Here is a 24,835-nt window from a genome sequence, read left to right on the forward strand (position 1 = left end):
GCAACTTAACACCTTAAGTCCTGGGTCCTTTCCCTCTGCTTTACAAAGGGCAGGTGGGTAGATGTCTATCTCATCTGTGTGTATGTGAGTGTGTATGTGACTGTGTATGATCGCAGCCTGTGCTTTACAAAGAACAGTGTGTAGCTTTTAAATGACTGGGTTTTGTTTCAGTTGAGTTTCCAGTCCCTTTCTTCCCTAATAAGGTTTTGAATGTGTCGCAGGCAAGGTCTATGAGTATGAGTACCTCCTCTCCTTCAGCAGCATCCCTGGGAAGGATGCTTCTCTCAAGCCCATGTTCCAAGATGGAGATGGTAGACAGCTCTGCCTCTGAGAAACGCTGGATGGAGTGAGATAAGTGTGTCCTGAAGGTGTTTTCTCTAGCACCCTGTACATGATAAGACAGTTTTCTCTTCCCTCAGCCCTGAGGTCCGTCCAGGTCTCTCTAGCAAATTTGTGTCCATCAGATTTACCCTGAATATTTCTCCCTCATCAATACTCCTTGACTTTCCTCCCCAGAGCTCATCCTCCCTTATGGCGGCGATATTCTTCCCCAAGCTCTCTCTCAACAGGTGTACCTTTCTGCATAAGCGCTGAGAGTCATTAGTCCCTCCATGAGCCAACAGTGTATTCCAGCCTGGAATGCTTATTAACTTTCCCCTCTCAGACTCCCTGGAGAAACCCTGAAGCAACGATTAACCTCCCCCATCTTACAGATGAGAAAACTGAGGCTTGAAGAGAGGAAGAACCTGCTAAAGGTCACTTGAGATGGTGGTAGGACTACTAGGATACCAGACTCTATCCTTCCAGCTTCAGTTTCCATGCCCTTTCTCTGCATTGCTGCGTTTTCTTATTATAATCTGTATCAACAACCTTGTGGTGTCTCAGAACACAAGGGGTGGGAAGAAAGTCAATCTCGCCCATATCCCAATATTAGCATTTAGCTATATCAGCCTTATTGAAGTTTTACTGTTTGCTTCTGCTCTGCAATGAGCTTCTATACCATCTATTCTAATTTTGAAAGTTTTCAGTGAGGCCACATTGTGTTGGCTTGATGGGAGCATTCTTGTCCAAGGACATTCTGCTCCATCTCTGATATAAGACCCTGCTGATCCTGGGAGAAGGGCTTTCAACACCATCACCTTGGCTCTGTGGCCAAGGCATCACCATATGCCTTAGCCACAGAGCAACGTCAAAGCTCAAGAATCATGTACCCCCAGTTAGAGAATGACATTGGGACCATTCTGGAAGCCCAGGGACTGATATGGGTACCACGGGAATCATGTGAGTGTTGTGATTTTCCAGAGGAACTGCAAGTACTGTTTGCCAGGCCTGGGTCTGCTCAGCTGTGCCAGGACTACCTGACTCCTTGAGTCCTAATGCCTTTGCTGAAGAGATCAATAATCCTTTCAATGCCCAATTTTCTTCGTCACTAGGGCTATCAAGACAGCTCAGTTGATGCCCCTGTGTTTTTTTCCCACTGTATTATCAGAAACCTTCCAGTAAGTTGTGTCTCACTCACCTTTGTGCCCTTGATGGAGCTCTGCACACAGTAGGTATTTGCCAACGTCAGGCTGAAGGAAACTGAATAAAGCCAAGCCAAGTGATACAATCACAGGGGCCTCCTTACCTCGTAGAGCGTGATGACCCCGTTGGTCTCATTGGGAGGTTTCCACTGGATGTAGATCTTCTCCTCAAAGGGACCCCCTTGGATGGACTCTAGAGGAACAGCTCCTGGAACTACAGAAGGAAAAAATTAGGAACTTGATGTCACCTTCCATCTCATTTCGCCAGCCTCATTGACCTAGAACAGGAGTCAGCAAAATTATCCTGTAAACGGTCAGATAATAAATACTTTAGGCTTTGTGGGCCATGCAGTCCCTGTTATAACTACTCAACTTTGGCACCTGCAGCATAAAAACACCCATAGACAATCCATAAATAAATGGGCATGTCTGTGTTCCAAAAAAACTTTATTTCTAGCAACAGGCAAGGGCTGGAGTTGACCCATGGGCCATAGTTGGCTAACCAATTCTCTGGAAGACCGATGGCTTTTCATCTGCAGGCTCTGAGCAAGTTTCTTCTGGAACTAAAACTGACCAGGGTAAAGAGGACATCTGTAGGTCCCAGCCCTGCCAGCAGTAGGATTCTGGAATTAGACTCTTGCCTTAGGATTGGTATTTGAGGAATGCAACGTGAATGTCACTATCATTTTCCCAAACCTGTCAAGCTTTCTCCAGCTACAGGAAGTGCTTCCATAGTTTCATAATCCCTGAATCTACCAGGAACTATGTGCCTTGAAACTTCAGTCTAATTAGAGGGCAGCTCATTTGTCTAGCTGCTGAGTCTCCAACGCCTGACACGTGGTAGATGCATAACAACCATTTGCTGGTTGGACAAATAGATGAGTCAATGACCTATGCCAGCATTTTGCCCTAATGAGCAAAACCTTTCCTGGGCTGTTTCTGTACCCAGATAAGTCTTCCTGCCAGCATCCTCCTGCTGAATTCCACCATCATTATGACAGTCTGGAAGATGCTGAACCGTAAAATAATGATTCCCCCAACTTCCTGTTATAACCCCCTAGAGGATCATGAATTCATGTAAGTCATTACAGAATCTATTTATATTTTGGCATTATAAACACAGGTATTTTTACTAAGCGCTTACTCTGTGATCAGAATTCTACATACATTATTTCATTTAAGCTACAAAAGAGCTCTGCCCGGTAGTATTATCTCCTTTCTGCTGATAAGGGAACTGAGGCTCAGAGAATTAAATAACTTGCTCAAGGTCATATGGCTCTTAAGTTGCAAAGAGGAAAGTGAACACCTGTCTGTGAGCTTCAAAGCATATACTCTTAATCATCATGCTGTGCCTCTCTAGATATAGCCACGGCCATATGTTGCAATCAGTTCCCTATTGTTAAATTAAAATATATTTAGTTTTTCTCATTACGGACATGATACACAGAATTTGTTGAATATTAAAAATCTACAAAAAAAGATTTTTTAAAAAAGAAAAGAACAAAATCACTCATAATCCCTGTAACTGGAGATATTTTTCCAGTATCTTCACATGACTATGCATATACATATTTTATTTTTAAAAATTAAACTCCTACTGTGCATATTGTGTTGTGACCTTCTCTTATCGCTAAACAGATAACAGTTTTAAAAAAATCCTTGTTCTTTGGGGCCATGCATTTGAATGGCTACTTAGAGCAGGATATGCCCCATTATAGTCACCAATCCTTTATTATTGGGCATTAAAGTTGGTTTGAATTCTTTATGATTATAATAACACTGAAATGAGCATTCTTACAAATAAGTATTTGAATGCAACTCTGCTGACGTCCCTAAGATAAATTCTTGGAAATTAATTTATTGGGCCAAAGTAAATGAACTATTTTATCTTTAAGGCTTTTGACATACATTACCAGATTGCCTTCCAGAAAGTTCACACAATTCTGGGCTCCCCAAACAGAAGGATATGCCAATTCCCAATCCATGACAACAACGACTATTTAAAAGATTAAGCATATGTAGTTGTACCTTTTTTAGAATACTGGAGAGCACAGATTTGTTTTTCAGTTTAATTGGCCATTTGCATTGATTCTTTTATGAACATGCTCTCTATACCCTGTGCTCATTTTCCTGGATGACTCTTCATTTCTGTTCATCATTGTCTTATGATTTATAATCTGTTTTTAAGCTTTTTTGCATAGGTTACAATAGTTTTGGTCAGTTCTTCATTTGCTTTTTAAATCTTTTAGGTATGTAGAAACTTCTAAGTATTCAGATCTCTTATTGCTTTTCCTTATCCCGTCATCCTTTCCACAAATATTTATTGAATACTTAATATGACCAAGGGACTTGGTGATAGACATTACAGATACACCAGGGACAGAGAAAGATATAGTCAAATCCTTGATAAAGCTTGTATTCTGGAAAGGGAGACTACATTAAATAATTGCAATCATAATTAGTTTTTTAAAGTTGTTATCAGGACTTTGAGGTAAACACATAAGATGTTGGAAGAATTATAACCAGCAGAGAAAATCTAGCCTGGCAAATCAGGATAATGAGTAGAAAGTAAGTTAGGGTCGATGGATAAGTAGAAGCTACTAGGACAATCCTGGGGATGGTGGGTGTTGGAGTGCAGTGGATGGCTTTGTGGAGGAAAGTGTGGAAGGAGAAAAGCCATCCTGGGGAGAGAAGATGGTAGCTTGGACCAGGGTGACGGTACTGTAGAAGAGAATTAGACTGTGTCAGAGATTTGGGGGAGCTCCTGTGATTTGGTGGTGATGGAGGAAAGAGACGTGTCAAGGTAAAACCCCAGCTCTTCTGTTTCATACCAGTGGGGTGGATCAGAGGTTGTTCATAGAAAGGGAGCCTTAGAGGATGCCTAGTCTTGGAAAGGAAGCTGGCAAGCTCAGTTCTGTCATAATTCATTGGACAAGTATGCAGAACACCCAGGGGGCAATGTTGTAGCAGTGGGGTGGGGGCAGTGGGTAGCGATGTTTAGGCACTGAAACCATGGGCAGGGAGTAGATCTTGTAGCCAGAGTGCAGAGGAGAACAAAAGTAGCAAGTCTAGGACTAAGGCAAGAAGAACTCCAAACTTAACAAGGAAAACAAAGAAACTCGGAAACTGGGAAGCCGTGTTCAGAGAGGCAACAGAAAACCAGGAAGGTGGGCTGTCACTGAAGCAACCAAGGGAGGAGCAGAAAGGTATTGGTTAACAGTGACAGGTGTGGATGCCGAGTAAGATGCAACCTTCTGTTTGCTTACTGAATGGAGTGTCTTCAAGGTTACCTGTGAACTGAGCAAGGGTAATTTAGGGAGAACACTGGTGTCATAAGTCATCTTTTAATGGGTGGAGAAAAGAGTGGAAGGTGAGGCGAGTAAACAAACAAACAAAATGTTTACTTGTGTTGAGATGAGTAAACATTTTGGCTGTGAAGGGGAGGTGAATGCAAGAAGGAGCAGGAATGAGACATGGAGTAAAGTACTGCCCCCTCCCAGAGAGGGAGAGGTTATAGCATGATTAAAGGCAACCAGGAAAAAATCCAAAATTGACGTAAGAGGTAAAAGGACAGGAAAGAGAGAGGAAACAACTGACATTAGTAGGGTCCTGAAAATGCCAGGGCAGGGAAAGAGGGCATCCTTCCCTCTGTGAGATAAGAGGAAGAAAATATGCAAGTGCTCTGGAGAGGGGGGTTGAGGTGTCCGCTAATGGCTCTACTTTCTTGAGAAGAGAGAGTGAAACCATCTACCCAAAGTGTCCTGGAGGAAGAGCTTCGTCAGGAACCTGGAGAAGCTTTAAGAGGTGAAAGGTGAGCTGAACAGAGAGGTGCTGGCGCTGCTCACTAAGACGGCTGTATCAGATGCAGGCTGGGATGGGACCACCACCTGGGCTCCTCCTTTCGTACTAGCTCAGAGCAAATTCTCTTTTTTACCCAACATCAGATGAACAGTCATCTGTATTTTCTGCCTTCAACTTTTTCTTTTGAAACCTAACACTTTAATCCATCTGGGATCAATATTATGTACTGTACAAAATGGAAATCTCACTAGAGTTCTTTACAATATTCTTAGGATAATAAATTGACCAGTCAAAACTTTCCCCAGTGATTTAAAATGCCATTTTATTATCACATTAAATTATTTTATATTCTAGCGTATGTTGTTGGCTTTCTGCTCTATTTCATTGAGTCATAGCTTCTATTCTGACAGTATCTCTCTGTTGTGTTGATATAGCATGTTTTAATATTCAGTAGAACAGGTCCTTTCCAAATATCATCATTCTTTTGCAAGTTTTCTGGACTATCAATACCCATGTATTCTTCCAGAAGAATACTAGAATAATTTTACAAAACTTCCAAAATGTTCCATCAGAATCTTTATTTCCCTTGCATTCTTCACTTCTCTGGGGGACAAGTAACACCTTTTTTATAACAAGTCCTCCTGCCAGTAATATTGTATTAATTCTCATTTCTTAATGTTTTCTTTTTAGGTCTCCCAGTTAAAAATGTTTTTTTCATTTCTTACAAACTGTGTTCCTAGGATTTTATTACTTTTGTTCGTATTATTTTGGCATTACATTAAGGAGTTTCTCTTGTGAAACATACGACAAAATTATGTGTAACACATGTATATGTAAATAATAATTATGAAATGAACATGCAGGTACCCACTGTTCAATCTAAGAAATAAACCATCACTGTATCATTGGAGCATCCTTTGTGCCTTCACTCTTGACTCCTACTCTCCGCCTCATGAACAAAAAAAATGCATATTATCCTGAATTTTATGTTAATCGTTCTCTTTATTTGGAGTTATAAGTATATACATCTATCTCAAGACAAAATATCATTTAGTTTTTCCTGGTTTCCTTTATATACATAAAGCTGAGTGTTTGTATTGCATGATTTGCATTTGCCACTCAATGCTGTTTTGAGATTCATCCCCACTAATGCACGCAGTTGTATTTCATTCATCTAAATTTTATGAATAGAGTCTTATTTATTTTCTATATTTCTTATTTCTTACTATAGGCAGACATTAAGACTATTTCCCGATGGGGCTATCTTACGGCATTGCTCCTATGAATGTTTTTGTACATTTGGTTGAAAATACGTATGATTTCACTAAGGTATACCTAGAAATAGGACAGGTAGACTAAGGGCAATATCTGTCTTCAGCTCTCCTGAGTAATGCCACATGATTTTCCAAAGTGTTGGCAGCAACGTACACTCCCTCCAACAACGTTCTGAAAGCTCCTACGTCTCTACATCCTTACAAACACTTGGTATTGTAAGGTTTTTATATTCTAGACCATCTGGTAAGTGTGAAATGATAGATCATTGAGATTTTAGTTGTTTTTGTCTGTTTTCTAAAGAGGATGAGCATCTTTTAGTGTTTTTTGGACATTACTGTCTTCTTCTTATTGACTTGTAGAGGTTCTTTGCATATCCTTGCTATGGGTCCTTTTACTGGCTATGTGTGTTATAAAAATCTTCTCTTGGTTTTTGTCTTCCCTATCCCTTTATGTTACCTTTGGATAAAGATCAATTCTTAATTTTGCTGTGGTCAAATTTATCAGGCTTTCTTTTTTTTGTATGGGGTAAAGAAATTTTAGTGACTTGATGGTGGTAATCATTTCACAATGTATACCTATATCAAATCATCATGTTGTAGATCTTAAATATATACAATTTTATTTATCAAATATACCTCAACAAAGCTGGGAAAAAAATAGCAGGAGATGCTGTTGGTGCTTACTGCCCATATACTGAGGCTCACTGCAAAACACTTGCTACTCTACCTGAAGGCTGTGGAAGCAAACTTGGTCTCCACACAGGGTAAGCAAAGAGTGCCAGAGTTAACATCCCCAAAACATTCTTCAAGCAACGAAAGGAACTTCATGTATGAATATTCCGGTCTCTTCACCATTGGTTGGGTTAACTCTGAGATATGTTCTAGTAATATTTCTCAAATGACCTCAAATACTGAAACCCTTGTTATTGTTATCATTATTATTATTAATAATTTTCTTAATATTATTTTCAACCCACTGTGGACCGATACTATCATAAAATTTTTAAAAAGAATAGGAAAGTAAAATCAATAAGTAAAAGTGAAATATAAAAACATAGAAAATGCAAGCTCCTCCTTTAAAATACTTAATCTCTTTTTCTGTGATTATCTTGTCAAGGACTGAAAGAGTTCATGAGTCAGTGCTGGTCTCTGGATTATAGGTGGAATGGCACTGCCCTAAAACCCAGTGATTCCCATGGTAATTTTCTTGATAATGCACATTTTATTGGCTTCCTTCCCTTCCCTGATTCACTTCTCTCTACTTACCAGTGTGTCCTGGACCATCTCCTAAATAAACTACTTGCATTTGAATCCTTATCTCAGGATCAGATAAATGCAAACAAAAATAATAAATCCAAATAAAATATTCTTATTTAAGAAATACTTTCTCTACCCTGAAGTCATAAGAATATTCCCTTAAACTTTCTTCAGTTTTAAAGTCATACCTTTTATAAAATGTCTTCAACTCATCTGTAATTGTGTTTTCACATAAAGCGTGAGGTAGGGATCTAATTTCAACTCTTCCTCTCTATCCTAGCACTACTTAATGAAAACACATTTTTATTTACTTAACTGATCTGCCATATGCTCCCTCTGCCTTCCATCACATTCCCACGTACGTATGGGTCTATTTCTACGTTCTCTCTATTTTTTTCAATTGTTGTATTAGACTATTCCTGTGTCAATATCATGCCTTTTTTATTAATTGAATGATTCTTTAAATTCTATAGTGCTTCACAATTTTTAAAATTCTATAGTGCTTCACAATTTTTAAAAGTTTAACACACATGATTTCATATAATCCCATAATAACCCCTTTCTCCCCTTACCCTGATATTGCCCCTCCCCGTTCCCTCTCCCCACTGGTAACCACTAATTTGTTCTCTATATCTGTGAGCCTGCTTCTTTTTTGTTTCACTCACTAGTTTGTTGTATTTTTTAGATTCCACATATAAGTGATATCATACAGTATTTGTCTTTGTCTGTCTTTCACTTAGCATAATGCCCTCCAAGTCCATCCATGCTGCTGCAAATGGCATTATTTCATTCTTTTTTATGGCTGAATAGTATTCCATTGTGTGTATACACTACATCTTCTTTATCCATTCAGGTGAATGGTGGACACTCAGGTTGCTTCCATACCTTGGCAATTGTAAATAATGCTGCTATAACATTGGGGTGCACGTATCTTTTTGAATCAGAAATACCGTGTCTTCTAAATTAACGAAGATTTGTAAGTTTTGTAGCTGGTAGAGCAAGGCCTGCAAATATGCATTTTGTGTTCGAGGCTGTCTTACTATTCTTGTCTTTTCTCCTTGAATATACATTTTAGAACTAGCTTGTAAATTTTCAAAACAAAAGTCTCATTTTTCTTTTGAAGTCGCATGAAATATAGATCAATTGGGAGACCATAAATGTCTTTATATATTATGGCTTTATAAATTGGTTTTTCTTACTTAGGTCTTCTTTAATGTCCTTCAGTGCTTTATACATTTACATATACTATATATCTTGAAATCTTTTTGTTAGGTTTATTCCTAAAAACCATATATTTTTATTGCTATCATAAATAGTATCTTAAAAAAAAACACATACTTTTTAGGTGAATGGAAATGCAATTGATTTTCTAATGTTGAGTTCTTTGTCAAACATGCTATATTCTCCTATTAATTCTAATGAATTGTGTGTAAATTTCTTTGGGTTATCTAATAAATAACCATAGCATCTGCAGTTAATGATAATTTTGTTCTTTTCCAATCTTTTAACTATTTATTTAATTTTCTTGTCTTCTACCAAAGCCACCAATACAATATTTAGTGGAGATAATGATAAGCATCTGTGTGCTTTCCAACTTTAAAGGAAATGATTTTATTCTTTCATCCTTGGGTGTGGTGTCTGTAAGTTTCTTATAGTTACCCTTTATCAGGGTAAGAAGGTCTTTTTTATTCCTGGTATACAAGGATATTTTCTTTTTAAGTCATGCTGAGCTTTAACTGAAGCTTTTTCTGTACCTACTGTAGTAATGATATGTTTTTGCCCTCTCTTACTTTGTTGAAGTAGTGAATTGCAGTATTTGTTAATGTTGAACAAATAGTAATTCCCTAAAATAAACCATTTTTTTTCCTAGTTGTATACAGTGCTGGCTTGTTTGTTAATATTTTGTTTGGGGGATTTGCATCTAATTGTCCTTTTTCTCATAATAAGCTTGTCTGGTTTTGATATTAAGGATAAATTGGTATCCTAAAATGAGGAGAGGAGTGTTCCTTCTTCTTCTTCTCTCTAAAAGTATCGATGCAAGACTGGGATTGCCAGTGCCTTGAGTATTTGTCTGATTGCACCTGTAAGACCATCTAGGACTGGTGTGTTTTTGTTGGAAAAGTTTAAACTACTGATTCTATTTCTCTATTTGAGAATTATATACATTTTCCCCCTTTAGTCAAGTTTTTACATTTATATTTTGCTAGGAATTTTTTCATAGCCCATAAACGTCAAATTTACTGGTCTAAAAGGATATTTAATATCCACATTTTATCTTTTTTACTGTGAAAGAACCAGTATACAAGCATATAAAACAAATACACATCTCATTAATTTATCAACAGACAACTTCATACCCGCAAAAGGTAAGGGCTCTCTTAACTTCCTAATAATCATGACCTTGGTTTTCATTATAGTTTTTCTTCCTTAAACACACATCCCTAAGCACTATGGGGTTCATTATTAAATAAAAATAATAAATATAATAAACAGTGCTAAACTTTTTTACAAAGCCCAGTCTGGGAGAACTAACCTCTTTCTTTACATCACTAATTTCCATTCCATGAACATGTTCTAACCCAGCATTTATTTATACATTCTGTTAAGAATGTGGATTTTACTGTGTTTTTAAATCTTGTTTCTTGCTGTAATTCTTAAGGGACATTTGCTTTGCATTAAAAGACTGTTCCTCTTTAATAAGAATGAAAGCATTTTTCCATCTGTCCAGTAACCTTTCTTTATGCAACCTTACAAGAGCTGGAACAGGCCAGTCTAGTTTGGTGGGCTGAGATACGTTCTGCTAGTGATTATATGAGCCCCTGTTTTAAATATTTTTAACCCAGAGGGAAAGGGAAAATTTAGATATGCCCGTCATTACTTGGCCAGATAAGGGGTCCGCTTGCTTGGAGGTGGGGGTTGGTGGGGGAAGGTTAGGGAAAAGAAATGACCACACAACAGGAAGCTTCTTTTCAAAAAGAGGACTTACTTTGGTTTTTGAAGGAGCAGCCTGAAGTTACCTGGAGCACTCCCCCTACCTTTAACTGGAATGTCTCATCCCAAAGATACTCTTTCCTCAAATCCCTCTGCTTTCCTGATTTACCACATTGCAGGCTTGGACCAAGGGCTCTCATCCTCTGCTCTGTGGACTGGCACATAAAGATGCCTCAACATTAAGATCTCCTGAACCCCTGACCCCCCCCACTCCTATCAGCTCCATAGCCCACCCTCGCCTTTAGCCTTGGGCAGAGTTTGAGGGTATTTATGCAATTGGGCTTAGAAGTTCCTTCTTCTTGTGCCCCAAGGGACTGGGTGGCAGTGGAGGGGGTGGTTTCTTTCGGTGAAGTCACAGCTCAGTCATCTTTTCTCCATGTAGGTCTCCCTCCCCCAACACTGCTCTGCATTAATTCCTCAGGGCAGAATGAAAGGCATTTTTCTATTCCTTTGGGAAGGTAGTTTAAGAAGAATGATCAGATGACCATCTTGAGTCAAACTCTCATTTTCATCATGCAGACCTATAACGTAGTACTAACTCCATGGACTGAGCCAGACCGCCTGGGTTTCTGTCCCATTCTCACCACTTATTTATTGTACAACCTGAGGCAAGTCGCTTAACCTCTCTGTGACTCAGTTTCCTTACTTTAAAATGAGGATTAAAATAGTACCTCCTTCATAGCTATTGTGGTGATTCACACTCTGTGTTTGCTCCTCCCCCTGGTCCCATCACATTCTCTGAGAACTGCTCTAGTGCAGCCTGGAGATCACCAATTTGATTCTTCTGCAGAATCAGAATTGTTACTATTTCCTTTGGTGTCCTTCCATCTATCTATAGTCTCTGAATAGTGTCGTACTGCTAATCATAGAAGCCGTATCTTCTCGTAGCTTTACTGAGCACGTTTAACAGCTTTCTAAAATTTTCTTCTGATTTCTATGGTAAATTATTTAAAAATCTATTTTGTCTTTGAGGAGATTCTCATGATTCATCCATTCAATAATATCTTTATCACATGTCTACTATCTACCTGGCACTGTTCTAAGTGGTTGGAAGTACCAGTAAACAAAAATAGAAACAAACCATCATTGTCTCCTTGGTATACATGCAAGTGGGAGAAGAGAGATAATTAAATGTAGAGTGAAATAGGCAGCATGTCAAATGATAAATCCTAGGGAGACACACAGAGCAGGGAAGAGGGACAAGGAGTCTGGTGTTAGAAAAGTCCAGTTTATAATAGAAAGGTTGAGGAAGAGTCACCTGAAAGGTGACATTTGAGCGAAGACAAGAAGGAGGTGAAGAAACCAGCCCTGTTTTTTTGTGGGAAGATTGTTCTAGTCAGAAGGAACGGCAAGTGCAAATGTCCTGAGGCAGGGACACACCTGGCACATTTGAGGAGAACAGTGACTGGATTTATGTAGTAAGGCAGACATAGAAGAAGATGAGGTCAGAGAGGCAACCAGAAAAGTGGTAGCATTAAAACCAGGCAGGGGGCTTCCCTGGTGGCGCAGTGGTTGAGAGTCTGCCTGCTGATGCAGGGGACGTGGGTTCGTGCCCCGGTCCGGGAGGATCCCACATGCTGTGGAGCGGCTGGGCCCGTGAGCCATGGCCACTGAGCCTGCGCGTCCGGAGCCTGTGCTCCGCAATGGGAGAGGCCACGACAGTGAGAGGTCCGCGTACCGCAAACAAAACAAAACAAAACAACAAAAAAACAGGCAGCACCCTGTGGGGCTCATGGGCACAGAAGCCTTTCTGTGCCCCCTGTTCCTTGTTTGTAGGGAACAGAGTCTAGCCTCCCTGACCTGCCCTGAGTTCAAAAGGGCAGCTTCAAATCAGGGAAGGGAGAGGATGCAGACAGAGACAAGGGAGGAGCAGCCCAGAAACAACACTGCAGCCTTGGGGCAGGGTCCTGGTTCTGCCTCAAGGGATGCACGGAACAATATCTTTGAGCTCTTTACTAACTAAAACCCCCAACACATGTAAGATGTTAGCATTCTTCATTCCAAAGAAGATCACAGTTTGATAACCTCATCAAGAGACCACCTGAGGCCAAATTAAAGGAAGCAGAAAGGCTCATTAGGAGGAGACTACCTGAAATCAGATTAAAGGAGTGCAGGCCCTGCAGACACCCTAATGTTATCAGCAACTCCACCCTTGAACTACTGCTATAAAACTCCTCACCAAATCCTCCTTGATTGGGGGACACACATTTTGGAGGGCATGAGCCCGCTGTGTTCCCCTTTGCCTGGCAAAGCAGTAAAGCTAGTAAAGCTAGTCTTTTCTACTTCACCCAAAACTTTGAGATTTGATTTGGCACCAGCGCACAGAGGCCAAGTTTTCCGCACCACTGTGGTTACATAGGACCTCGTGAGCCATCCTAAGGACTTGTGCTTTTAATTTCAGTAACAGGAGAAACCACTGGAAGGTTATGCACAGAGAGGTGATGTTGTGATTTGCCTCATGGTTTAATAAGATCCTTCTGGCCGCTGTGTTGAGAAAACAGAGTAGGGGCCAGGGCTAAAGCTGAAAGGCCATTGTGGAGGCCACTCTAATAATACAGGTTGGAGACTGCAGTGGCTTGGACCAAAGAGCTAGCAGTAGAGGCTGTAAAAAATGATCAAGGTCTTGCTATGTATTGAAGGACGAGTCAAGAGAATGTGCTTATGGATGGGATGTGGGGAGTGAACAGGGATGCTTTGCACTAAGCAAGGGGGCACCAATCATAGAGAACAGGTGTGTTCCCTGGAGTTTGCAATCCAGGGCTTTAAATGCGACAAAAGTGAGGAATCAAGGTTTCTGACTTGAGCCATTGATAAAACGGAGTTGCCATTAACTGAGGTGGAGAAGAGCATGAGGAGAATGCGTATGGGTTTGGTGGTGGCTGAAGGATGATCAGGCCAGCTGTGGACGTGTTTAACTCCAGTGGCTGATTAGCAATGCAGGTGGATAGGTCTAACAGGATAAATGACTGGATAATTTGGATAAATGACTCCGGAGGGCAGGGGAGAGGTCTGGCTTGGAGACGTCAACTGGAGAAATCATTAGCATGGGGATAGATTTTAAAGCCAAAGGACTGGAGGAAATAATTAGAGGAATGGGTGTGGATCAAGGGTCAACAAGCTATGGCCACTGCCAAATGCAACCAGCTGCTTGTTCTGTAAATAAAATTCTACTGGAACACTGCCACACCCATTCATTTCTACGGTCAGAGTAAGATGTTTGCAATTGGGATCACAGAGGTATTATAGGTAATTTTAAGATGGTCCCCTGCCCATAACTAACAGAAATCTTGCACAGATCACTGGTTTGGTTTTTCCAAGTCACACACCTTCAGTTAAAAAGCAGTCTGCCGATTCTGGTACTGGCCACACACCACTTAATATAGTTCTTGGCAGAGAGGAAATTAAATGCTTTATGTATAGACTTTCAAGTAGGACACCGTCTAGAAACTGGTGGGATGACCATCCCCATTTTACAGATGGGGGCACTGAAATGTACAGAATGCAAGGAATTTAATCAAGGTTACACAACAAAGTAGTGAATGGAGCCTAGATACAGCCCAGATCCCTCCGACTCCAAAGTGTTTTCTGAATCAGGCCTTTCTTCCATCACCTGGTAGACATGTGGGTTTAGAAAAGCTGAAAGACAGTCACACTAAAGTCACCTACTAGTGGAAAAATCAGCACGTCTCGGCCCCAGGCTGAGGCTCTTTTTACCACAGCACACTACCACTCCACAAGTCAAGAAGTCCTTTTCCATGAAGCCAACTTACAGTCGACCCTCGGTGTCCACAGGAATTGGATCCAGGATAACAAAATAACAAAATCCACTGAAGCTAAATTCTTTATATAAAACGGCGCAGTGCAGTTGACCTTCCACACTGGGGGTTCCTCGTGGGAGGATTTAACCAACCGTGCATTGATTTCGAAATCAATATGCAGATACGGAACCCACAGACATGGAACCCACGGATACAGAGGGCTAACTGTACTTTATTTTGATTCAACTAGGTCTTTTTCTTCCCCGTCTTACTCACTGTGAAAAGACTTCTTGAGGAAAGATTCCTGTTTTGTCTAATCTTCTAAGTTGCTTTACCCTTCTTTTTTTCCTTCATAATTCTTTAGTGGATCCATGTATTCCCTCCCCACAATTTCATTTCTTTTTCTATCTAACAGCATGGAACTTTCCATCCCTTTGATAGAGTTCTACAACAAAGGTTAATTACTTTATAATTTCATTCTCTTTAAAAAAAAAAAAAGCACACTAAAATTGCTAATTTTAACTGTGCTTCTTGTCAGTAGGTTCATGTAAATTCACTGTAATTAAAACAGATGTTTTCTTGTGCCTAACACTCAGGTGGTAATTTAAGGGAAATTTTCATTTCAACATAAAGGAGGACAGAGTGTTATCAAGGGAAGTTTTCTCCTCTCTTCTCCTGTCTTATCCTTTCCTCTTCTTTCTTCCCCTCCATTTTTGTATCTGAAAAGTGGGGCTAATGGTGAACTTTGAGGGTAGTTGTGAGAAGTAACAAGTCAGTTTTTATAAAAGCACAGAGCCCTGCACAGCCAGCACAAGTTTTCCTTCCTATCATCTTGTCTAGGTTTTTTTTCTCTTTTTTTATAATTTATTTATTTTTTGCCTCTCCATTCCAGGTGCCATATTTGTTGGTTAGTTGGTTGTTGTTCATTATAGAGGCTCAGAACTAACTTAAAAGTTGAAACAATTTGAAAATGGTTCAGAGGAGTCTGTCTTATAGAGACAAGATAGATTTAAACAATTTCAATCCACTTTGTAATTTCCAGTCTTGCTGGAGGAAAGATAATTTTTTTCTGGATAAATTTTTATATCTTAAGGTGTCCAACATACCTTTTTAATGGAACTGTACAGTGGTGTATTAGTAAATGTTTCACAGCCAGCTCTCCAGGAAAACAAAACAAAATAAAAACTCAATATGTTTCCTGATTTCCATGGTATAAATATCTCCACCGTGGTTGATTTTAAGCAGTGAACGTGATATCACTGGGTTCAGAGGTTAGAAGAGAGGCTAATGATTAGCTCTATCAAGCCAGTATCAGCTGGTTTTGAGTGGAAATAAAATATATTATACACGTCTTTACCTTCTTAGCATATATAAGCAGGGCCCCGTGATATAATGAAAGAGGCATGGGTTTTGATATTAGCTATTCATTCATTTAACAAATAGTTAATGAGCATCTACTAGGTGCCAGGCAGACAATAAACAAACACACACACACACACACACACACACACAGTATTTCAGGTAATGATAAGTACTACAGAAAAGGATAAAACAGAGAGAGTGTTTAGGGAGATACTGGCCAGGAATAGGATTGTATCTTAGATAGGGTTGGGGGAAAAGCACAGATAAGATTTTGGGATCTACTTATTGGCTCTGCCATTTGTTACTTAAGTAGCCTTAGACAGGTTCCTTAAACTACCTGAGCCTCAGATTTCTCTTCCACCCAGTATCAGTAGCATCTACATCACAGTATTTGGCAACTGACTGTATGAATGAAGAATATCAGCTCAACACCTAGCTCATAATGGACATTCAAAACCTGTAACTGCACTTCTCCTTATCCTTTATGATAGCTCAAGGTCAGCTCTGCGAAGATTAACAATGTACTGAGCCCTAATTAAATGATGGCTCGGCACTTACTAAGATGTGTATAGCTTTTTATCCTTAACTAAATGACTATGGATTTCACCAGTTATTGCCTTGTTGTTATCGCTTTTTATACTTTTCTTCTCACTGTCCTCTTTTCCAGATTTTATGTGCTGCATCTTGTTACTGTACAAGTACACATCCCTAGCAACACGCAGCCTCTTGTTACTGCAGCTTGTTACTGTACAAGTACACATCCCTAGCAACATGCAGCCTCTTGTTACTGCATCTTGTCACTGTCCAAGTACACGTCCCTAGCAACATGTAGTCTCCTTCTAGCTTCATGTGACCTGAGAAACCAGATAATTAACCTTGTTAGAAACGCACATAAAATACAAGCACTCATTCCTAAAATATCATTCTTCTCTATGATGAAAGTACATGTCTTATACTAAATGCAATAATATATGTATTATATGTGATTAAGGATATATTCAATGTGATTAAGCATATTATGTTAATATATTATATACTATATGATTAATAATCAATTAGATTTTTATACAATTATTATAAATTATATGGGAATCTACATTCCTTATTGCAAAATAAGAAAAATGATAGTTTGCTTTTTCATGTTTGGTGTTAAGATTAAACAAATCTACATTGCTGATGAAAATGTAAAATAATAAGGATCTCTATGGAGGAGTATCTGTCATCATCTAACGAAAATGCATCTGCATTTACGCACTGACCCCAGTAATCCAACTTTCAGGAACTTCTCATGAAAATACATCTCCACAATACCAAACAACATATGTACAATACTGGATACAGTATTATTTGTCATAGCAAAAAATGGGAACAACCAAGTGTCCACAGGACCCTACTTGAATTAACCATGGTATATCCACATAACGAAGTCCCACACAGCTATAAAAAAGAATGACACAAATCTGTACTAGCCGACATGGACTGATTTCAAGGATATATTAAGTGAACAAAACACAAGATGCAGAGTATACCTACTATGCTATCTTTTACATAAAAATAAGAGAAATAAAGATAATTTTTACTTTTTTGCAAAATGAACTATAGGAAAGATGTATCTGAAATAAATACAAATGGTTACCTTCCAGGTGCAGGTAAAAACAGTGTGAAAGAGAGATGCTGGCAATTCTCTGAGTGTACCTTTTTATACAGTTTTGACTTTTGAACCAAGAAACTGTTTTGATGTTAGAAACAATGACATTGAACAAAAAAGGATGGGGGGAAGGCAGACCTTAAAATTGAAATAAATGATCCTAGTAGGGTATCAAATTGATAATATAACCATCCAGAGAAAAGAATGAACTTTTGGATATGGTATCGTGACTACTCAAGGAGAGAAAAACTAAAAAGAAAATCTTTAACCTAATTTAGTAATTTTCTTGTTTGTTAGGAGGACTGGTATTGTAATTCTGAGACTACTTTGTGTGTATTGCAGCATGGAGCAAATGAAAAAAATATGTGAATGTTGGGGTTTTCACTGTGGGAGGAGGGAGATAGATATATATGGATTGAGGGCAAGTGCAGAAGAATCCTGAGGTGTTGGATTTGAATTAGTGTGAGTTCATGATTTAAAACAGATAAAATTATATTCCCCAGCTCTACCTTCTTGGAGAGCCTAGAGGCAGTAACACCCCATCGAGCACAACTAAGATGCGTCTCTGAAAACAACCAGATATCCTCAGATAACTGGTTAACTCCAGGTCTGGGGCAGAGACATTACAAGGAGAGTCTGGAATATTCTGTCGCACTAGAAGCAAGGAAGACTAATGAGAGCATGTCCAAAGGACCTAGGAGCCAATCTGAAGGGACCCCCCCAGCCATATTTAAGACAGTTTGAGCACTGAAAAGAATAATGATAGTAATGGAGTTTAATACACTGAGGAAGAAAAAATGACCCACGAGTCAATAGGGAAAACAAATGGGGAGGGGGATGAGGAGAGAAAAGCTCTTTTATAAGGAACAATGCAAATTAATACATGTAGAGGGAATGCTAGATTTAGAGCACCCTTTTGTAAATATCAGCATAATAACTGATTCAGGAGAGGATTATCAAGGAGTGTTAAAACCACTGGGTCAAAAGTTCTTGGGGAGACCCGGAATTGCCAAAGCAATCCTGAGGAAAAAGAACAAAGCAGGAGGCATAACCCTCCCAGACTTCAGACAGTACTACAAAGCTGCAGTAATCAAAACAGTGTGGTACTGGCACAAAAATAGACATACGATCAATGGAACAGAATAGAGCGCCCAGAAATAAACCCATGCACTTACGGTCAATTAATCTTCGACACAGGAGGCAAGAATATTAAATGGGAAAAAGTCTCTTCAGCAAGTAGTGTTGGGAAAGTTGGACAGCTGCATGTAAATCAATGAAGTTAGAACACACCCTCACACCAAAAATTAACTCAAAATGGCTTAAAGACTTAAACATAAGATATGACACCATAAAACTCCTAGAAGAGATCGTAGGCAAAACATTATCTGACACAAATCATACCAATGTTTTCTTAGGTGAGTCTCCCAAGGCAGTAGAAATAAAAACAAAAACAAAAAAACAAAAACAAGTGGGGCCTGGGACTTCCCTGGTGGTCCAGTGGTTAAGACTTCACCTTCCAATGCAGGGGGTATGGTTTTGATCCCTTGTCAGGGAGCTAAGATCCCACATTCCTCATGGCCAAAACCAAAAAAAAAAAAACAGAAAAAAAAACCAGAAGCAATGTTGTAACAAATTCAATAGACTTTAAAAATAGTCCACATCAAAAAACTCTTAAAAAAACAAACAAAAAAACAAATGGGACCTAATCAAGCTTACAGGCTTTTGCACAGCAAAGAAAACATAAACAAAATGAAAAGACAATCCATAGAATGGGAGAAAATATTTGCAAATGATGTGACCAGCAAGGGCTTAATTTTTAAAATATACAAACAGCTCATACAACTCAATAACAAAAAAAGCAAACAACCCAATCAAAAAATGGGCAGAAGACTTAAACAGACATTTCTCCAAAGAAGACATACAGATGGCCAATAGGCACATGAAAAGATGTTCAACATCACTAATTATTGGAGAAATGCAAATCAAAACTACCATGAGGTACCACCTCACACTAGTCAGAATGGCTGTCACTAAAAAAGTTTACAAATAACAAATGCTGGAGAGGGTGTGGAGGAAAGGGAACCCTCTTACACTGTTGGTGGGAATGTAAATTGGTGCAGCCACTATGGAAAACAGTATGGAGGTTCCTCAAAAAACTAAAAAGAGAGTTGCCATATGATCCAGCAATCCCACTCCTGGGCGTATACCCAGACAAAACTCTAATCCGAAAAGATACATGCACTCCAATGTTCATAGCAGCACTATTTACAATAGTCAAGATATGGAAACAACCTAAGTGTCCATCAACAGACAAATGGATAAAGAAGATGTGATACACACACACACACACACACACACACACACATACACACACACAAATGGAATATTACTCAGCTATCAAAAAGGATGAAATTATGCCATCTGCTACAACATGGATGGACCTAGAGATAGATTATCATACTAAGCAAAGTAAGTCAGAAAGAGAAAGACAAATACCATATGACATCATTTATATGTGGAATCTAAAATATGAGACAAATCAACATATCTATGAAACAAAAACAGACTCACAGATATAGAGAACAGACTTGTGGTTGCCAAGGGGGAAAGGGGGTAGAGGAGAGAAAGACTGGTAGTTTGAGATTAGCCGAGGCAAACTGTTATATATAGGATGGATAAACAAGGTCCTACTGTATAGCACAGGGAACTATTGTCATATTCAATATCCTGTGACAAACCATAATGGAAACAAATATGAAAAAGTATATATATATATATATATATATATATATATATGTAAAACTGAGTCACTTTGCTGTACAGAAGAAATGAACACAACATTGTAAATCAACTATACTTCAATAAAATTTAAAAAAAAGTTCTTGGGGAATAGGATCCTCAAGGATCTCAAAGCATCACTGCACAAGTGAGCTAATTTACGAAGAGAAAGGGTGCTGCATTTACTGTGGAGGGACTGGATGGTCCCCATCTTATCTAAGGGACCAATGCAGCAACATCAGTAGAGGGCGCTCCCTGACATTACGTACCTCTTGACATGATACAGTGAGAAATATACGTCACCAACCCGTAGAGCATTTCTGCCAAACATGTCTCACATTCTGGTTTGTCACATAAAATCAGGTTTAATATTATTGGAAATATGAATGTGGGTTATCTATTTGATTATTTGAAAATTAATGCTAAATTTCTTAGATGTTCTATGGTACTGTGCGTATGGAGGAGAATGGCCTTATCCTTAGGTCATGTCATGTATGCTAAAGAATTTAGGGGTCAGGTATCATGATTTCTGCCACTTACTTTCAAAGGGTTAAAAATATTCTATGTATGTTTATATATATTTCCATATCAAATATCTCATACCTAGGTATCATATATATATATGAAAAAATAGATAGCAAGGTGTTCAGAAATGCTGAATCTAGTGAAGGGTTTACAGATCTCGTTTGTACTATTCTTTCAATTTTTCTATGGTTTTGAAACATTTCAAAGTAAGGTCTTGGGTACGAGTCATTGTATAAAATATAACATGCCTGTGAGTGTCTAGATTCCATTTCACAGTCTTGGCTGTGGTCTGGTTGAAGGCAGAGAAGTAACCACCTAATAAATGAGTCACGGTTTTGTATGAGACATTTGTGAAGAAAAGGGGAAAAATAAAGAACCTGTTTAGTCTCCTATTAACGATGACCTCCCAGATGAAGCAACAGGGCTCAGTGGCCATGACCTCCTCTCACCAGTGGTGGATTACTTCACATGCTCACGAAAGCACCGGAGTGATGAAATTACTAATTCCGTATATTCCCCAGAAGACAATTTTGTAGCACAGATGAAAGCAGCGTGAGTCCAGTCAGCTCAATCTGCAAGGCTGCTCCTTGGTTCCCCAAAGGGGGTTTCGGTTCATGGACTAGACCTGAGCTCCACCCCCAGCTCGACCTTGAGGTGAATGAGCTCCCAGCAAACAGAGATGGTGCCTCTCCCCTCTTTAGGAGAAATGGAACCTAATCCCGGCATGCAGAGAGCACTGTGCTCTTCTGAGACTTTCCTGCAGCCCGGTGGTTCCTGAGGTGGGGCCTCAGGAGGGCTACAGGATGGAGGCCTGGTGTCTTAATGTTGGTGTGTTTACTGTGATAATGGCCACACATCTCGGTAGAGCAGGAATGGATGTGATATTAACGGTGTTTGATTAAAATTTAATTTCAAAGCTTTGCTGCTCTCAATTTGTTTTGATCAAGGCCTTGTGATTTTTTCTTTTCCTGATGACAAGACGAAGAAAGGGAGAGGCTGAGGCATGCCTTAAGGATGGGATTTGGGATTTGCTGTTGCACATGGAGGTAACCCTCAAAAAGCAGCCCAAGGTGGGCAGAGCATCTTGGCAAAAAAATGCCCTGAGCTGTTCCTGGGCCAAACCCTCCTGTTCATTTTCTGCATCCTGAATCTTCATGCTGGTTCTCAACAGTGGCTCCTCCCTGTCTAACAACCAGGTCCCTCATGAACACCTGTCACTAAACCCCCCTACTTGCCCCAGCTCTGCTTCTCCAACCAGGCACTGACCACATCGCCACGCCTTGAAAGCTGATGTCATAATCTACAACCAGTTACAGTGGACGTCTATAGCTCTGCAGAAATGGGTGGGTGCTTTCTGGGTTGGTTGTGCTAGAGGATTCTTTGTCAAGATTTTTTTTTTTTTTTTTTTAGTGCAAATGTAGTAGCCACATTTAATGAAAACTTACGATCTGATGAGCATGATTCCAATTTCTATATATACCACCCTTTTTAACGAGCACAACAACCTGTAAGGTAGGTACTATTACTATCTCCTTTTTATAGATGAGAAACCGAGGCACTGAGAGGTTAAGCAACTTGCTCCAGGTGTATCTGGCTCCAGAGTCTGCCTTCTCAAAGAGGGCATTATTCTACCTGCTGGAGGAAGGGGCTGTACATTTTTGAAACAATGGAGCCAGATCTTGGGAAACTCCTGGATCAAAAGCGAAATCCAGGGCCACATGTCCTGGGCTGCAAAATGAAGCCAAGATGAGATGTCTGACCCTCTCTGTTGGAGGATAGATGGCAACAGGCTCATAGGAAACAGGGCACTCAGAACTTCTGGAGAAGCTGGTCTTGGGGAGAGCTGCACCCACAGAAGACTGAGGTTCATTACAAGATAGGAAGATGGGGGAACAAGGTGACAGAGGCTGAGTCCCCACTGCTACTGCTACCTAGAAGCACAGTCTACAGGGGCTGCGAACGGAGTGGCTGTGAGGATGAATTTAAAGGGGATCAGGAAGGGTTTGTCATGAAGGCAGGTTTGATAAAACTTCCAGGTCTAGGATGGGACGGGGTGATATGAGAATTGGGAGACAAGGTGAGAGGCTGGAGCTCCTTCCTCTATCTCCTTGTGGGACTCTGCAGCTGAGGGTGTGGGTCTGGATCCCACCAGGGACCATCACTCAGGGGTCCTTCGACTTGCTTATATGAAATAAGAGTACTAGACAGGACCGCCATGGAAGAGGCTCTGCTTTGAGTCAAGTGTGAGGATTTGCCTCATGTAGTAACAATGACAGAGTTCTGCCCGGATCCCTTCTAATCACTTTATGCCATTTTTGTGCCCTTTGGTGTTTTGTCTGCATGTGTAGAAAGCCAAAAGTTCCTGAGAATTTACTTCCCAATCCTCCATCCCCATTCCAGACCTAACCATTGGCTGGCAGCCGTGAGCTGGAACGATAGTGATATATAACCTGCCCTATAGAGTTCTCCTGCAGGCCCAGGTCACAGCCCCCTGGATTTGGCCTGAAGCTGTACCTGGGCTTCCTCCCCTTCACTGTCCTGCTTTCCCCACTCCCTCCCCAGTCTCCCCTGGGAAACCTTCCTTAATCGATCATTTGCAGATCAATCCACATGAGTCTGATGCCAGGAAACTAACTAAAGACACCCCTCGAGGCCAGAAGCAGTCTGGCTGGAAGGAAAACTGAAATATGGTCACAGAGAAGTGTTTCTTAGATAAGTCCTAGAACCAGCAAGTCCTGTCCTACCATAAATAACATAACCACCGTGGCGGAGTTACATGCAAAATACAGCAGGGGTCTGAGAAGAACACCCAAGTTGGCCTGGGGCACTCAGGGAAAGCTTCTGGAGGAAGTAGCACGTGAGCAAAGACTTGAAAGATTATAAACAGAATTCGTCCCACAAACGTGGAGGAGAGGTCATTCTGAGCAGGAGAAACAGAGCAGCATGGGCAAGGAGACAAGGGCGGGAAAAAGAGATGTGTTCTGGGAAGTACACGTGGCTCTCTCTTCCTGGAGTCTTAAGAGGCATGCTGGAAGATAAACTGCAGAAGGCAAACTCATCGGAACGTTGTGGGCGTGGAGCTGGGGGATGGGGAGGGGGACATGGAGGCACCCAGGCTGACTTCAGGTGTTTACCTTGACTTAGTAGATGCAGTTCACTGATGTGAGGAACACAGGGAGAGAAGTCCGTATAGAAGAGGAGACAGTTCGTTTCTGGGTTTTTTTTTTTTTTTTTTTTTGAGGTACGCGGGCCTCTCACCGTTGTGGCCTTTCCCATTGCAGAGCACAGGCTCCGGACGTGCAGGCTCAGCGGCCATGGCTCACGGGCCCAGCCGCTCCACAGCATGTGGGATCTTCCCGGACCGGGGCACGAACCCATGTCCCCTGCATCGGCAGGCGGACTCTCAACCACTGGGCCACCAGGGAAGCCCTGTTTCTGGGTACTTCTGAAGATGCCTGTAGGACACCCAGGTGAATATGCGGTTCTGGGTGCATTCAATGTGTGTGCCAAGTTCTTTAAGTGTATTTTCTGATCCTTATTCTTACAGAATCCAGAGCCGTCTGATTCCCAAACTCAACATGCTTCAACAATACTATCAATACACAGCTTCTCTTTCGGGAGGCATCAGTGTGGTTAAACGCTGGTGTAGCAGGTGGTATAAAGTGAGAAGAGAGATGGGGATGTAGAAAGGTCAAACTTGAGTGTGTGTCTGCGACAGAGTTGCCATTGTCTAGGGGGACAGCACCCCTTGGAGTTGTGCACTGCATAGCCTGTGTGGTGCTTTACTGAAGAGCCTAGAAAAGGGGCTGATATACCAACAGAGAGATGAAAGACGCAGGAAACATAAAACCTCCTAAGCGCTAGGCATGGCCCCCCGAGCAGGTCTGGCATTCCCCGTTCCCGAGTGAGCATGCGCAC

The 24,835-nt window shown here is 40.5% G+C and overlaps 1 protein-coding gene across 2 annotated transcripts in view; it reads right to left on the reverse strand.

The window, feature by feature from the left end:
* The window catches only part of PTPRT (protein tyrosine phosphatase receptor type T), a 1,098,787-nt gene that overhangs the window by 397,216 nt on the left and 676,736 nt on the right, over window positions 1–24,835 (reverse strand). For both annotated transcript variants that reach the window (XM_033841064.2, XM_033841065.2), the window contains exon 9: window positions 1,628–1,737. In XM_033841064.2, coding sequence (XP_033696955.1) covers window positions 1,628–1,737 — 110 coding nt within the window. The remainder of the gene's footprint in view (window positions 1–1,627; window positions 1,738–24,835) is intronic.

This window comes from Tursiops truncatus, chromosome 15 (assembly GCF_011762595.2).
Source record: "Tursiops truncatus isolate mTurTru1 chromosome 15, mTurTru1.mat.Y, whole genome shotgun sequence".
Lineage (NCBI taxonomy): Eukaryota > Metazoa > Chordata > Mammalia > Artiodactyla > Delphinidae > Tursiops > Tursiops truncatus.